At 32.6% G+C, this 18,018-nt stretch overlaps 1 protein-coding gene across 8 annotated transcripts in view; it reads right to left on the bottom strand.

Annotated features, from left to right (window-relative positions):
• LOC117155934 (diacylglycerol kinase theta) overlaps positions 1 to 18,018 on the bottom strand; it is a 43,614-nt gene that overhangs the window by 8,003 nt on the left and 17,593 nt on the right. For 3 of the 8 annotated variants that reach the window (XM_033332457.2, XM_033332456.2, XM_033332459.2), the window contains exons 6-16: positions 13,100 to 13,243; positions 6,923 to 7,054; positions 6,718 to 6,852; positions 3,553 to 3,670; positions 3,283 to 3,470; positions 2,615 to 2,827; positions 2,401 to 2,535; positions 1,936 to 2,110; positions 1,217 to 1,536; positions 761 to 1,049; positions 255 to 414 (exon numbers count right to left, since the gene is read on the bottom strand). In XM_033332457.2, the coding sequence (XP_033188348.2) occupies positions 255 to 414; positions 761 to 1,049; positions 1,217 to 1,536; positions 1,936 to 2,110; positions 2,401 to 2,535; positions 2,615 to 2,827; positions 3,283 to 3,470; positions 3,553 to 3,670; positions 6,718 to 6,852; positions 6,923 to 7,054; positions 13,100 to 13,243 (2,009 nt within the window). The remainder of the gene's footprint in view (positions 1 to 254; positions 415 to 760; positions 1,050 to 1,216; positions 1,537 to 1,935; positions 2,111 to 2,400; positions 2,536 to 2,614; positions 2,828 to 3,282; positions 3,471 to 3,552; positions 3,671 to 6,717; positions 6,853 to 6,922; positions 7,055 to 13,099; positions 13,244 to 18,018) is intronic. The other 5 variants (XM_033332461.2, XM_033332460.2, XM_033332463.2 and 2 more) reach the window with 3 other exon arrangements.

The raw sequence follows: 18,018 nt of genomic DNA, 5'->3' as shown, positions 1-18,018 counted from the left end.
ATACTTGCCATTAGGCTTAATACTATTATTTGTTGGAAACTCAAAGCTTAAAGTAACAAGTATTTAAATTTTGAAACACATAGTACATACGTATATTATGCTATATGTACACACTGAGTATTTTTATCGTCCTAATTATTCGACGTTATATACAACGAAGATCTTATTTCTAATTTTCGTTTCAATTGGGATCTACGGCTGCATTATGTATTGCAAAATGTCCTAACAAAGCTAAGAACAGGATTTAAATTCACCTGCGCTATCCTCATAGCTGTGCGAAGACCAGATTGAATTTGTCCAAGGTGTATTACACCTGTAACTCCAACTACCTCCAACATTCCATCTCCGTGGTTCGGTGTATAAAATTGATCTTCCTTCGTATCTGGTCCCCAGGGATTTGCCCCAGAACCCCAACTACAATATAATAGATTTTAAATGAAATTTAATTGTACATTCTTTGTATATGTGATATTTATCTTGCCGATAAAAAAATTATTATCTGAGCTCTAAGTCATTAATTCTCAATTCATCGACATTTTATTAAACCATTGAAGGATTAATAAACTCCCTACTTAGATAATTATTATTAGATCGTGGATTTTTATGCATAATTTGTGACAAATGTTACATGTTCAAAGTACAACGCTTGTTCAAATAGTGAGTGAAACAAATCCTTGCTTAGGTTTCATCTTTTTGGTAGTGTTCCAAAAAAAGGTAGGAATTTGTATAAACGTTATTAAATTATTAATGAATGAATCACCTTAAAATGTTTAGGATAATTATTCCCTCGACTTGAGGTAATTCAACGACTCTGCCGTCCACTTCTAATCGAATTTCTTTATGCAAATCTTTGCACGGTTTCCGTTTCACCATTTTTCGTAAACCCATTGTCACGTATACTCCCTTGTTACGCAATCTGCTCTTGAATTTGTTTGGATTTTCTTCCCTTGCGTTGTGAAAATCTAAACACAAATCGGCGTCGATACCGATACCAAAGTAGTTGTTCATCACGAGTATTTGCGTATTGTCTTCGCTAGTACCACCTGCGCCTGTAATATTTACGTATAAAATATTCGTATTTCATATTCATTTGACACCTTCGTATTCATAGCGTATTATAATTTTCATAATGTTTCGCGATTTATAATTTTTACGTGTCAAATCAACTTCGTAATTTCTTTAGTTGACGATGGAAATTATTTTTAATGTTACTCACCTCCTGTATTGGTAGCCGACTGCTTATCTTCCTTGTCTTCTGTATGAAATACTACAGTCCATCTATCCAATAAGGATTCCTCCGCGTCGATTACATCTCGGAGTAAATTCAAGGGATCTTCGTCGCCGGTGTAACCGGAACCCCAGCACAGGACACGCGCGAGATCGTTTCCGGTTCCTAGGGGAACGATGGCGCAAGCAGGTGAGGAACATTCACTGTCTTGTCCCACGTTATCCAAACATTGCAGGACCCATCCTATCGTTCCATCACCACCACAAACCAAGATTTTGTAATCCTTTATGTGACGGAAAACGTAGAGACTGCAATACAACGATGATGATTATATTAAATTACTATAGTTACTATCTTAGAACTAAATTCTTCTCTATTTTTACTTCTAGAAAATTTTAATTAAACGATTTCAATTCTACCAGATCTTTCCAAATCAATCTTAATTCATTTACAACTGCACATTTTAACTACTCTTAAGGTATGTTGTTTCATAATACTTCTAAAATCTGGTAAACTGCCAACAAAGTATTCTATAATATTCAATGTATGTTATAAATTACAAAATAGATATGACATTGTATTTTTAACATAAATTGTAGATAAATATTAAGTAAGTATATTCAGATAGATATTACGAGTATCTACCTGTTAATTCAGAAGTGAGCTATCAAACACTTTTAGAATTGTATAGTTTGTTCTTTGCATACCCAGGAAGTGGACCTCCATTGTCGAGATCAAACACCTGATACGGATTCAAAAGTTTTCGGAAGCTGGAGATCAATTGAAGTCCCTGGCAACCGCCAGATTTCACGTTCACGAAAACGAGTAAAGGTTGTACCCCTGGGGGCACCATGCTTGGCTCGATACTTGGTAATAGCATGACTACAACAACAAAAATATTAAGGCGACTATAGTACAAAAAGTATTTATACCTACATGTATAATGTTAACTCATTGCCATATTAATATTTTAACGCTAGATATTTCAGAATATCTTATTAAATTTTTTCTCAACATTTTGTTTTTTGTTCGCAATTCTCATTTACAGTTTTCCAACGTGTGAAGTGCGAAACATTAGAAAGAATGAGAATTAATAAATTACATTTTACCAAGAAACCACAGGTAGCCTGTGCACGCCAATGAATTAATTAAACTAGATAGAATAAAAATACCTAAAAGATGTTTATCCTCATATTTTGATTCTCTCAACGTATACAACGCCGTGACTGCCTTGTTCGAGTCCTCGTAAATGATTACCATCGAGCCATATTCATAGTATATTGGACCGATAAAGGAGAATTTATTTTCTGAAAATATTCGAAACAAGTGATCGTTACACGTGAAATGAATTATCGTGAAGTATCGTTTAGATATTGAAAGAATTACCTTTGCCTAAGAACTCGGTCAACATGTTTTCGTAACACCTTTCAGAGAGGTTTGGTGGCAAATTGCCGACGAACAAAGCTAAATTAGGGCCATGGGGATCTTGCTTCAGCTGAAGGTAAAATCGCATCAACTCCATTTGCCTGATCGAATCTTGGCCCAGTTGTTTCATGATTTCCCATGGCTTCTCGTCACGAGCCAAAACTCTTTCAGTGACTAGATAAACGTAATAATAATTTTTGTATACAATTATATCTGATTATAATTATCAAATAGCGTCGAATCAATCCACAAGTTTATGAATATCTTTAGTTATAACGAAGCAACAATAAAAATACGAAGTCAAGATCTATTTCAATTTGAAATACGGTAATTATTATTTTCCCTTGTGGCTTTCAAATTCTAGTTCTGTAAAATAACTTTTATATATCTGTTTTCAACAGATATATAAAAATGCGCACGAATATATGAATTCATCTGATATAACAAAATATGTTCCTGGAAAGGAACGAACAATGAAATTATATCTTCAGACGTATATGTCTTAAGATATAATTATACCTACTCGAGTCTAGTTCCATCGCCAATAATGTTTACTAACTAATCAATTCTACTTTGAATGCAATTTTTCATATAGCGAGTTAAAATTTCAGATTGAATTTGAGATTTACCACCGCGATCCAGAAGAATCTCGCTGCATCTGTAATCTTCCGATTTAAAATTTTGCAAACCGAACTTCTGAAGCGCTTCTTCGATTAAGTCCGCAACAGTTGTTGCTTCTGTGACAGATACCATACAGAACGACTCTGACACCTGTAGTTTGCCTGGATAGACGCGTACCTGTCCGCTTTCGCTATCCCTGAAATTATCAGGTCATATTTCAATCGATTTTCTATAGGCTATGTTGGGACACATTGCAAAGTTTCTAGATTGAAACTTACTTGAACCGTAAGAAGACAGCCGGACGTTTGCCCTCTTTGCGATTCAAGTTTAGAACCGGAGTTGGATCGCATAATTCAGTCTCATCCGTGGCATACAGGTCGGTGAGGTAAAAGTTGGCTGAATTTTTTGAGAAAATAGAAATATGTACTGTTAAGCTCCTTGTTGTTTCAATTATAATACAATGTGTACTATCATTAATACATATTTACCATTAACAATATAAATATAAAAATTAGATAGAGATACAGAAATTAGATTTGATCATAGAAGGTATAATTGGAATATAATTGCAATGTATTTGTTTACTTTCTTCTTGTTTTAGCTATAATGAGATGTGTAGTATCGTTGTTACATATTTACTATTAATAATATTAATTGAGAAATTGGATAGAAATACAGAAATCAGATTAGATTATAGAGAATACAATTGAAATATAATTGCGATAAGTTAAGAAATGTAAGTGAAATATGATTACGAAATATATATAATGGGAATGTAATTGTAATTGTTTAAAATACAGATGAAAGAAATATAATCTTTCAATTGGAGCGAGATAATCCTTGAAATGAATTTCAATGAAAGTAAGTGAAAATTTTCAGAGAGAACGTATCTTTTTGTATTTATTTGCAAGGGGATTTCAATTTCAAAATGTAAATTTTTCATCACCGATTACAATAAAGATTTTCTCCATTATACGATATTGCGTGAAGCTATTATTAAGAAGTCGTAGTAACACAGCAATTATTAAATTTTTGATGTCTATTCACTTTGTTCAATCGATGGTAAATAGAATATTTTCTACTTTCGAATAATAGCAAAATATTTTGTAATGGCTAAGCTTCAAATAGAATAATTGTAATATTATTGTAATTAATACGTCATGATCTTTTTGAATTAATCGCAACATTCCGAAATCAAGTGGCATGAGATTGAAATCTAAATAATATCTTTAATCGTTCACTCAGGACAATAGCATGATCGAATATAGAAATATTATATCTTTTTTCATCTATTCACAGTTTAGAATTAACGGGATTCCATCTCTAATTGAGTTTGCAGATAGAGGGAGAGACAAACATTTAGCATGAAATATATGACAGGAGAACAATTCCATTGATACAAAACTATTCTGTTTGCAGTTGTCAGTTTGATCTTTACGTAGGAGTAAAATATAATGGTCAACTGTTTTGTTACTGTGGGCGTATAGATACATCCGACAGATTGAGTTCACGTAAATGCTATTGACGCACATACGTGCGTGCAAATTTGTTCCCAAAAACATCATTTTTCTAAACAATTCACAGCGTGTTAAGCCTTATCGATATACTCTCGACGAATATACTCTCCCTGATAGTATAATATTTATTTGAAAATCTGTTCGATAGTCACACATTTATTCGTTATGTAACATTGATAAAATGATTAGAATTGCTGATAACAAATATACATGTAAACCTAATTGAAAGTTATTAACATAAATTTGCGACAAAACTTGTTTACGATTATTTCTTTTCTTTCCTTTAATCCTGCTGCGGTCTTCGAATCATTTTGACCTGAATCTGTCCCGAATCTTATTTTCGTGTTAACGAAATCAGTGGCAAAAAATTGGAACAAAAAAAACGGGACATGACAATAACGATTATTTCGTGTGTTTCTCAAAGTTAAACAATTTGTTATCGATGGAAAAACTCAAAGAACACACCAAAGATAAATACAGTAGGCCACGTTAATACAGATGCAATTCATTCTGAAATCTCATTTTTATAATAACGCTTCGTTCTATTATAGATTGAAATGAAAATATATATTTAGAGGAAACCCATTTCTCATAGTCTGGAGCAAAGTTTAATTCATATTCGTGATACAGAATTAATTTGTTTAACTTTTTATATGTGTTAAATTATGACTGAACTTTTCCTAATAAGGAGGATAAACAAATTAACATTCGTACAACAGAGGTAAACCGCGATTGTCATAGCATTTTCATTTGTCATAGTTTTTTGCCATATTCTAACTTTATTAGTAAAAACAGTTAATTAATTATTACCATTTCACTGCACAGTGTACTACAAGTGTTCCATTTTCAGAGTCAAGGATTACATAAAAGAATAAAATAAAAGAAACACTTTTAACTCGTCAAGTCTTGTATCCAAAAAAGGAAGACTCATCAAACACGAAACTAAAATACTAGAAATATTCCGTGTTCCTCATTAATTATCTCCTGTTAATAGCACTAATGAACAGACTGTTGATCTTCATGCAAATTCATAATTTCATGAAAATTACTAAGGAAATGAAACGTATATAGAAATTTCTTTTACTTGCTAAATATTATAATAAGTATCTTGTTTTAGATACTTCATATCTGTATACTTGTATATTATTTAGTACATACTCTGTAGGTTCCTGTACCTTTAAATTTCTCGTAAATGCGTAAATATTCGCTATTTACGAACGAGGAAACCGTAACGTAATCATCCAGCGCTACAATATTATATTTTCATGCAATCCAAGATTATAAACAATGCTCGTATGCACGTTGTCTTTCATGTTACCTTGCATGGCAACATTTTTATTCGATGTGCTTCAACAACTATGTCGTTTTCCAAATTTTAAAACAAGTCGTTTCGTATGGATTTTGGATACAGTTATTCACCTATTGGTTAACATAGTTAGTATAATGCTCCTCGTATAACAAATTTAACAAGCGGAAGATACATAACGATTCATATGTCGTTCTGATAATTATAAAGCTTAACAATTTGTAGCTTTATATTTTATACTTTTGATTGTTCCTCTATGACGTATCCAGAGCGAAAAGATTAATCTTCCAGTCGTGGGCGATGCTCAAATCGCATCTACGTGTTCCATTAATAAATATATCTATTAACTCTGCAAATTTCGTCAGATCACGTTATTTTTCTTACGACAAACCCACATAACTTTAAACGATTTTTGTACAGAAAATTCCTACAAGGCGTTATGATACGCGTACATTTAAAAAATAAAGTTGTTACAGTTGTAAATGTAATCATCTCTACTCAGTGCCTCGAACTTATACTCACCACCAGTGTAATTTAAGACTACGGTTACAACGAATATGATTTTCCGATATGAAAATCAGTCGCGGCTACAGGGTTAAGAGAAGATATCTCATACGTACTAGGATCTTTCGTAATATGAAATGCACGAAGTGCTGATGTCAGGACCTGTTCGGTGGTAGCTTGCCGGGGCACCGAGATCACGCGAAATATCCGTCGTCTGAGGGAATTGTCGCCGTCGTACACCTTGACCATCTCTATAGAAATAAGGGAGATCGGTAACAGGTCGACCATGGAGGATCAGTCACATGAAACGTATTGAAATACCTTCGTCACCTCTTTCTTTATCTTCTTTCTCCTTTGGAGAACGCGGATCACGACTGTGCGTGCTACTCGTTGATTCGCCATTGTCACGATACCTTGTATCTCCGCTGCTAAACTCTTCCGATATGCTTCGCGCTGTAAAAGAAATCGGACGTTCGTTCCTGTAGCTTAGGCGAGTCAGGCTCACTGACGTATCAGCTGGTGAACTTAATAGCATCGTACAGCACATCGCGATACAGTAGCGCACGTTTAAATTCCAATAAAGTTGTTACGGTGGTTAACTGGAACGTCTATTCGGTGTTTCGAGCTCGTTCTCTCATACTCTACCCTCTGCCAGTGTAGTTTAAGACTACGATTACCGCGAATGCGTTTTCCTATCAACTTAACGTTTTCACGAATACGTCGCGAGAAACAGATACGAAGATACTTACGACAATTGCTACGTCGTTCTTCAGATCTTTTGTTAGTAAGAAGGACGGGACGGTTCGTCGAAGAACGCATTGCTGCGATCGTAGCTTAAACTTATCGACGAGGAACGAATTAATTACAGCGAGAGTAAGGGAGAAATATATCGGGGGACTCTTGCACGATCGAACTGATATTGTTAACAATTTTACACAAGTCACAGGTTACGAGTTACTAATATTAATAAATACCCTTGACAGTGGCAAGTTCAATGGTAAATTGTATTATTTAGTAAATTACTAGCGAAGATTACGGATGAGAGATTGTTCATTATAATTACCGTACCTGACAAAGGAATTATGAAATTATAAAAAAGAAGTCTAGAATTGAAAACTTTCAACTCGTCGATTTATTAGTATCGAATTATCTTTGGTAAATTACCGTGCAAGAAAAGGTCTCCCCATAAGTAATTTCGTCTTTTGTCTTACATTCTGAATTTCTAAAATCGAACACTAACTATCTGTCATTCTTCGGCTAGTTATACTATACAATTTTTCGTATTTGTTATTAACAAATTCAGACAACACATTATTCGCCAATGAATACGATATAATTTTTACGTTGTAACGTTATACAAATAACCATATTACTTATGGAATGATCTATTGTCATATCTTTCTCCCTTGTTGTCGCTGGATTTATTTCTTTTTCTTCGTCAACACATTCAAGAGTTTTTCCAGAACGAAATCACTATACCCGTGTGCTGAGAATTACGATACAAATTCTCGACTTATTGTAATTTAAGCAAACACTACTGTACTTAGGTGTAAGATAAATGCATCGTATCGTTTATTGTTTTTTTTCAACTACCATTAAAAGATGCAATATATGTATATATATATACATATATACGTATATATATAAATATATATATATAAATATATTTATACGCTTGGCAATCATTACTCAGATAACATTAATGGTGTATGGTAAGAAAGCATCTATAGAAAGTAGCTATGACACTTTCCGGGTTCAAAGTTCTTTTACGGGAATCATACGGAAGTACAGCGGATCAAACGTGTCATCCGACTTGGACGTTTGTACCAAAGGTACTACAGATTGGTATTATTGCTATTATTGAAGCGCTAGTATACGGAACTGAATCAATTTGATATCGACACATGGTGGCTTGGATTACGTAATATCAGTGAAGCTTACGATGTGAGATATTCTGAAACTTTAGCGCATAATTTTGTCTCGAGGCTATTTTATGTATCTCAGACGAAGCAGTTGTAAAAGCCTGTTTCGTTTATTTTATGCAAGTAGTAAACAAGGAAGAAACTTAAAGCGAGTCCGTGTCGTAATTTTGATAAATTTGATATTTCTATTCCTTCTCGTTTCTTTAATGAATTTTGATTACAATCTTCCGGATCAGTCATCGAATAATATTGATATCGTTCAATGTTCCATTGATATCGTATCGATAATTCTTGAAAAGGAAAATTAGTAGAATTACAATTAACGCGTTCGACACATTTAAATCGGCATAATTCCACTCGAGTCGAGATAAGAGAACGGATACGATATTATTATGCACTAAATGTTTCAGACGTTCTACAAGGTGCATTGTTTCTGTGCGATAATTACTGCAATGATCATACTCATGTGAGATGTATTAAGGCAAGAAAAAGGAACGAAGGCGGATAGAAAAGGAACGAACTAAGGTGTTACATATACTGCGCTACAATGCAAAAATGTTGGCACTTTCACATTTTCTTTCAAAGAAAGTTCGAAGAATAATAAGTGACACCTCTTACCATCGGGCACGATGGGTTTGCAGAACACACATGATAGGAAGATTTATTCACAGTAGCATTCTTGCAACTTCATTTGCACTGCATAGTGTTGTGACAAGCGTCACGGGTACTCGTCATAGCATCCAGAGGGCTGAGTGTGTGTGTGTGTGACAGTACATGCACCGAGAAGCAACACATACACACATGCTAGAAACGTAAATGTTAAAGAGAACGAAATAACAAACATTCATAGAGATCAACGTGACGTGAGATACGACTTTTTCTTCGTTTTTCTTTTCTTTTTTTTTTTGCAATCGTTCGATTGCATCCTACGCCCGTTGAAATGTAAATCGCCCGGTTAATATGCGTCATCAGAAAATATTAGCGTGTAGTTGTAACACGGGATTTTACGTGTTGGAGAGAAAAATAAATGACGCGATTATGTCTTATTTTATACGATACATTATTAAGAAGATTAATTCATATAAACAAGTTTTTGAAGGATTTCTTATTAGGTTAATTATTATTTACTATCTTTTCAATGATAATTGTATCGTTAGGTGTAGGTAGAGACAAAATAAATAACCTGATTGAGTTTATTTCGTTTAATATGATAATCTTCCTTATATTTTGAAACGTTGATAATATGTTTATTAAGGAAGTTAGTTTGTATAGAAAATCTTTGAAAGGTACTTTAGTTGCATTAATTATCCGCTACTTTTAAAAATAATAATTGTTTTGGTAGTTGTGAGCAGAGAGATAACACGGCATGATTCAGTTTGTTTCATTATTACAATAAAAAAAATATTCATTGTACTTCTTGAAACAAATTGGTAATGTACTTATGAAGATACCATAGTTAATTCGTGTGAAAAATCTTTGAGAAATATTTTGTTAGACTAATTATTATTTGCTCTTTTATAACAATAGTTATGGTTTCGTTAATTATATGTCGGATAGTATTAGTATTAATTAATTCAGCTTTAGACGAAATTATGCCACAGAAGGGTGGAGTTAAATTCGCGTTACCTAATTTTATCGTGCACTGATTCGTAAAATGGAATTAAAGTTGATAGAATTAATATCCATCCAAATAATAAACTGTGCTAAATTTATAAAAACATTGAAATATCTTTACACAAGTCGATTTGTAATTTTTTTAATGTTTGTTCAACGATCTTATCGTATTGATTATGTAGCAGTATATGCATATTCGATACAGATCAAGGTAAAACGATAATGTATTCCTAATATAACGATAATTTAGTAAAACGATAATGTATTCCTAATATATGTACGCCAAAAACAAGAAAAATGCATTAGTTCAATATACTGAATTTAGAAAAGTATTGAATCATGTAGCTTTATACAGGGTGGTTGGTAACTGGTGGTACAAGCGGAAAGGGGGTGATTCTACGCGAAAAAAGAAGTAGAAAATATAGAATAAAATTTTTTTTTTTAATTTTTCCATCGAGACAACGATCTACAGTGAGATCCGTTATAACGTACCACACGCGTACCGAGCGAAAATTCAAAGTCGATTTTCTCGGAAACAAAGCCTCAAACGAAAAATTTTTATTCTATATTTTCAACTTCTTTTTTCATGTAGAATCACCCCCTTTCCGCTTGTACCACCAGTTACCAACCACCCTCTACAAAGACATAATAATAATAATAACACCCACATAAGAATCTTAAAGACGACAGCTTGACGAATTAGAAATTATTAAATTATCAAATTTGAATTAAAAAATGATTAGATTCAAACAAAAAAGTTATTGAATTATTAAATTACTAAAATCTTCTTTAATTTTCCACACAACTCCTAGCAATGCTCGGTAACGAGATATTTTATCATATTATGCAACGATAATTTGTACTGCTTCTTAAATATTTTAAACAATAATACCCATCTGTGGCGTCTTTTCAAATTTTTTGTTTTTGCAATGACGTAAAGCCATAATAAGATTGTAATGCACATAATAAAAAAAAATAACATTTTAACATTGACGTAGACGACAATAAAACTTTGATATTAAGTATGTGGAATAAAACGTGGTTTTCATAATGTTTATAGTATTATCATACTACATGCTTTGTGAGTATTCCAATAAAAAATATGTCATCAATTTAATACCGTCGTTTTAATTAACGTTTAATCGATGATATAGTATCATACATGCTTTTTATATGTAATTTGAAGTTACGTGTTTTTACGTATAAACAGGGAATATTGTTAAAATTTTGTAATACGTTAAATGCTTATGTATAGTTATATAGCTTACGATTTATAATTAACATTTGTATAAAACTTACGCCATCTTAAACACAAAAAGTTCATACAATCAAAGCAAGCGTATTAATTGCAGTGCTTCGAATAAATACCTTAAACAAGATAAAATTATTGATTTAAAAAGCAGCATTTCCAGATATCTTCTTTTATTGTAAAATAAGACCAAATCGTCAACCCTTTCGGTACTGCATTATTAAAAACTACCACAAAATAATATTCTTTCGTAATTATAAAACATAATGCTACTGTTTTTCTCTTGTGAACTATGAATATCTACACTCTTTATTCATCTGATTATTAAATTCAAATAACTTAGGTTTCAATTTCTGACACTGATGCAATCATTCTTTTTGAAACGATTCTGTCGTAATTACGTAAAAATGAGAAACGTCATACTTACTACTCTTGATACTTCTAAAAACTTGCTCCGCATATTCATCTGATCATTACGTAAAAGCAAATTAACTTTCAATTTCTAACTATAGTGTGGTTAAAATTCGAATAAATTAAAAATAGTTATCGCTATGTATCTATAAGTTTCATAGATAATGTTCCTGCTATCAATGACATTCGCAAGAAATTCAAGAACAAACGGCGATCACAGGATTGAGAAAAGAATTTCAATAGAAGCTTTATGATTCTCCTGTGAACATTAAAATGCACAAAAGGGAGATTTCGTCTGATTATTAATACGTTGACATTGTTTATCAGTAAAATTTGATTGAAGCGGACCTTGAAAAAGTTCGGATCGCGTGAACTAAAGGTTTAAAACGACTCTCGAACTATCGACACGTTAACAAGCAGAAAGGTCAGAACCAACCCAAGATGCAAAGCGTCGAAATTGTTACAACGTAAAGAGCGTTCGCTTTTTTAAAACAAAAATGTCAAATTGCATAATGTTAAACATACAGCTTCTCTCATCGAGAATGCCTAGGATCAATACAGAAACTTTCATCGGGACATTACAAAACGTTTGCTATAAACACTGTTTCTCACCGAACTCACGTAATATCACGTATGTTTTAATTTCATTCGAAATCAGATGCGAAACTATGACATATTTAAAAATGAAACTTCTTACAAATGCGTCAAAATCTTCTTACGTCATATTATATTCCAATTCCACTAGATCCGAACATAGAGCCAGCTCAAATACGCGCTCGATATGTAACTTATACGTTTTCCGCACTATTTTCGTAGAATATCGGATTATTCAGCTGAAATAACATCTTATAGTTGCGTGAATGAAACAGAAATCACATCCACGCTTACCTACCAATATCTCGAGCCTCTGCTAGTACCGAAAAGGTGGAATAAAGAAAAAGACACTTCATCGTGAATACACAATTGTCTTCCATCGTTAAAGATTCAGCGAAAGAAAGAAAGAAAAAAGAAAAAAGAGAATAAGAAAATAAGCGACAGAGTTTGAGGCAAAGGAGAAAATGTTAGAAAGCGCGTGAGTGAGAGAAAAGAGAAGAAAAGAAGGAAGAGATAGAATAGAAAGAGGAGAAGAGTACAATTAAGAGGAAAATAAGCTGAATGTATAACAGAAAAAAAGAAAAAAAAAAGAAACAATTAATCGCTACGGCAAGTTCCGTTCCGTCCGGTTTCCGGTTTCGCGCTAACATCTCAACATCGATTATGCTCACACAGATGAATGTCAGATGATGGTAATATTCTAGATACCTCGAACATAAGGAGGGGAAGCATGACAATTTCCATGGCAGCTACGTGGCAAAACTAGTGAAAGGCGCCTCAAAGCTTCGGCTAGGCGGCCTGCAGCCCCAATTTGTTCACTCTCAGCGAAATCGAATTGCTCTCCGATGTTATCTTCAAATAGAAGCAAACGGTAGACCGAGTTTTTTTATACGTTTACCATTATACAAGTCTCTGATCTCTACACAATCCCTTTCCCTTTTTCCCTTCTGACCTCAGATATAGAAAAAGACACATAAACGCCGGGTGACTGCGATTTAATCGTGCGCAATATTCCGCGTTTACCGACAGATTAAAACGTGATCGATTATTCGTAACATGGTTGGTTATAACAATCTCAGGAATATTGTTATTCTCTCTTGCGTTGTCGTTCTTTCTTCGTGGATTTTGCTACACCTCAGCTGTTCATTCTTATTAGCACACTTTTACAAGTTACAGGTTATCGATATAATTTCTCTTATAGAATAACAGTAAGATCGATAGCGGGACGCGTGAAATCTGAAAATTACATAGTACGAGCTGTAAAGTCGATCGTCGTCTCTGACACATAGTTATAAAATTGTAAAAGTTCTGTTCGCGCAACAGAAATCTTCGATCGACTATTCGTAACTTGTCGATTCGCTGATGTTACGAGTTTGTCAATTATCGAGCTAGAAAGTGCTGACGTTCGTTACGATTTATAATATAGTATACAGTAAGAAAGTTCCGATAGAATTGTTTAATATGATTTCAATAATTTTCCTATTGGTAGAAGTACCCTTATTTCTTAAAGAATACAACTCGAAAGAATAATAACCTTCCTAGAATCTTCTTATTTATAAACGTTAATTTCTCTATTGTTCCTTATATAAAAATATTACACGCGTATGTATAAAGTTTTTGATTCAAGCTTAATCCTAAATTCCTCGAGTCAAAGGCGATTTTATGTAGACAATAAAAATATTCGATTATAAATAGTTGAACACATTAATCTTCTTCGGATATATGTACGTATATTTTATAAGTATTATAACCACGAACAAAAATTTTGATTATATTTGGAATTTTCGTAGATTGATCATAAATTCAGTCATAAAGATAGCAGAAAATTGACCAGTACTTATTACATGTTTCTGCTTTTAATTCGCTTTTAATTAAATCATCGACAAACGTGAAATCAACGTGCCAACGTTTAAATCGCAAACACTCAGCGTGGTGCGGTACACAGCACCACAAATTTTACTTTAATCGCCATTATTTACTACTTCATCGCTATTTTATACACACAATACTCATCACAAATATTTTTCTAAAGAGAAAAAAAAAGCATAAAAAAACTAAATTAACCGATAAAAACAAAAAGTTTTAGCTCTGTATTTAATAACATCTTCAACGCAAATCCTTAATTTATATTTCTAATTTAACCTTTAATAAAACTGTCACACATTAACGACTTAAACATTTATCTCGTATATACTGTAAATGAAGTATTTACATGTACATCCTCGTTCTTAAGTAAATCTGAAACTGACTTTATACGATTTTAGAATCATAGTTTTGATTTCCCTAAGTGTCTAGCAACGATATTGGCAACCCGTGTAACTGTATTTGTAAAGCCACGTGAATCGATATAATAATCGTAAATGTCATTACGCCTATTGAAAGCACACTGAGAATAGCGATTAATAACAGCAACAGCCACAGAAGCTATAATGTTTGCAAATATATGCAAACTAGATACTCTGATCGCAAAACTTGTATTGGAAAAATTCAACATCGAAAATCGTTTTTTAACAAATATTACGGTAAGAAACGCGTTGAATCGAATGTACTGTAAATTGTAATGTATGTATTGGTAATATATAAGTGAAGTATATAACAACATGTTTAACGAGCTTTCGGTATTTTAATACTTACACATAAATAATGTTAACGTTCTGGCCTAAATATAGATGATATTTCTACGAGTTTGCCACTGTGGTATAAAACACTTGACACGTTCTTTGTAAAACATAAAAATGCTTGAAAAATATTTGTCTCTCATCATAATCTTCGTTAACACGTAATAATAAAAATTACTTATTCTGGCAAAGACGATTACCTGCTTGTCGATCCTTAAAATAAACTTTTTGTTGCCAAAGTATAACTTCTACCGTGCGTATATTTTCTTCGAATAAGAATAAATTTTCGAAAGTATCTTTTTATAGAGTTCCAATAGTGATTTTAATAACGTTTCACAAGCCAATATACACAACGAATATTTGATATATACGTAATGTAACCTATAACATTTGTGTTACTGGTGCTTTCTGAATTTGCTCGATAATCAGAAATTTCGATGTTAGCATCCCACAGAACCATTTCGTGTCTTTTCTCACGCGTTCGATATCACGCGTAGCGATCGGAATACGGCCAAGAGCCGCTGAATTTCGCGAAAATGTTTGCTTTGAATAACCACAGCGAGCTGGCCAATCGTCGATGGTATTTCCAATTTCGCGAATCTTTTTTTCCGATCGATGCGTGGAAAGCTGAGAGTGCGAGAAACTGGAAGACGGCTGTGGTAAATAGTTACAAAAGACACGTATATACGTATAATGATTACTAGAGAGAAACAGTAATAATCTGGCAGGAAGTTGGATAACGGACTTTCTCGTAAAAATACTCGAGTAAAGAGTGGGAAAAATAAATAAGACACAAGATAGCCTTTTGTACCACAGACTGAACGTGACAGAAACGTGTTCGAGAGTTAAAAAACACGAGTGGGATTATTTTTCTTATCCAACGGATCGTACATCGCATGCTCTGAAGGAAAATACGTATATGTATATTATAATATATATATATATATACACACACAAATATATATATATATATATATATATCATAAAATTCGAGAAAGTAGTATATATATGTATGTACTTTTATACACGCGAACGAATGAGCAAATGCTAAATACCATGCAAAAGATATTTACGTCTAAAAATCGATGGTACATCATACATATAGATATATATTTAATATAGGTTATAACAATACAAATAATGAAAATTATCTTATAATGCTCCTCCTAATTTCTTTCGTTTCTTCTTCGTCGTTAATCTTTTACTATATAAGATAATAAACATTATCGTATACAATTTATGGGATAACATACGCACGAATAAATTTTTGGAAATTTCACGATATAGATTTGCCGAATTAAAATAGATCTGTTTCTATAGATCTGTATATTTAGAAATATGCGTACACGAATGGATTGAATGGAAAGTAATGTGTTCGATTTTATAATTTCGTGAGCAATCGACATATACTAATCCTTAACGTTTGAATAAAAGATGATTATCATTTCGTTCGTTCATACTTTTCCATAACAGCTGACTTTTCTATGATCGCTTCCTTTCATCGCACAAAAGCGTTTTAAAAAGTCACGGTAAAAAAAATTAAATAATTTCGTGGACAATTCTTCGAATTTAAACTGCGTCCTTGTATTTCGAGCACAGTCAGAAAATATGTGCATGGAACCAATTCTGAGCCATGTGAAGGATAGAATGAAATGTCGAAGATCAATTTCTTATATTTGATCGTGTTACATCGATTATGTTTGATCATGTTGTTGAAACGAGTAATCTAATTATTAAGTAACACGTTGGCTAAAGAAAGAGCGAAAAACCTACGTAATCTGTCCCGTTAATATTTTCCAGTAAATGCCGGTACTACTTATTTATTTATCTCATCAATACACATAAATATTTCTGAAAAGGACTAATTAAAATTGGATTATATAAATTATATAAACCTACGAACGCACTTGTATAATAAGAGACAATAAAAGTCGTTTCTTTAAAGAGAAAATAAAAAAGAATTTCAATAGCTGCGACTATTTTTTCATTCGAAATAATCTATACTCGATGTATCTACTCTATTTCAAACTATAATAATAAACATACAAACTATAACTACATAATTTTATCGTACAATTGTTAATTGTCTTAATATTTGTTTCTTAATATCCCTACCAAATACAATGTATACATATACACATAAAATTCGATATATACTGACAATTATTGATAAATTATAAAATCGTAGGCATTATCTTTCATTTAATCCTCGTATATATGTATATATATATAATCTTGTATACCTATATCTTATATATAAAACTCGTGTATATATATACGTATAAATTACCGTTCGAACGAAATACAAAAGACAGCGAATACGACAGTGTGAGAAAAGAAAATTCTATTTTGCACACGAAGAAACATGTAGAACGTGGCTATTCTATCTAAACGTAGTAGTAGGCTATCTGGTTAAAATGTATCGTTGCTATGAATATCGGAATTATTATGTACTAACGATGAGTACAATGTGATCTTTGCATGACAGTGTTCTTTTTCCTTAAATGGTGCATCAAGTATTGACACTGTGACATTTTATAGGAACTCGATAAAACGTGTGCTCGATGTATCGTGAAGATTGATCGACCATGAAATTCGTAACACTCTAATTGAGCCATTATTTGTTATCTGAGTGTAATATACTAATATTATCAATATGTAGAATGCAATAAATTCTCACGGGCTGAATTTAATAATAAAACCTTCCAAATAATTCTTCTAGGTACGCGGCAAAAATAGAAGAAAAATAAAATAAAATAAATCCATTTAAATACGCAAATAAATATATTAAGTTCGCGCAGATAGGAACATTTACAGATGCGTACATTCTGCAATCGTTTAATCGTCTGTAATCGTCTATAAGGAAACACAGAGACACATCCTACACGCTATTCTCTAAGCTAGTTCTTTCCCTTATGATTCTTCGTTTCCTCTCTTTTTCCTTTTCCTTTTCGTTCGTATACATACACATGATCGATAGTTTGAAATAAAATTTCGAACAAATCGGTA

Source organism: Bombus vancouverensis, chromosome 8, assembly GCF_051014615.1.
Source record: "Bombus vancouverensis nearcticus chromosome 8, iyBomVanc1_principal, whole genome shotgun sequence".
NCBI lineage: Eukaryota > Metazoa > Arthropoda > Insecta > Hymenoptera > Apidae > Bombus > Bombus vancouverensis.
The sequence above is the reverse complement of the archived record's forward strand: the minus strand, read 5'-3'. Positions and strand labels throughout refer to the sequence as shown.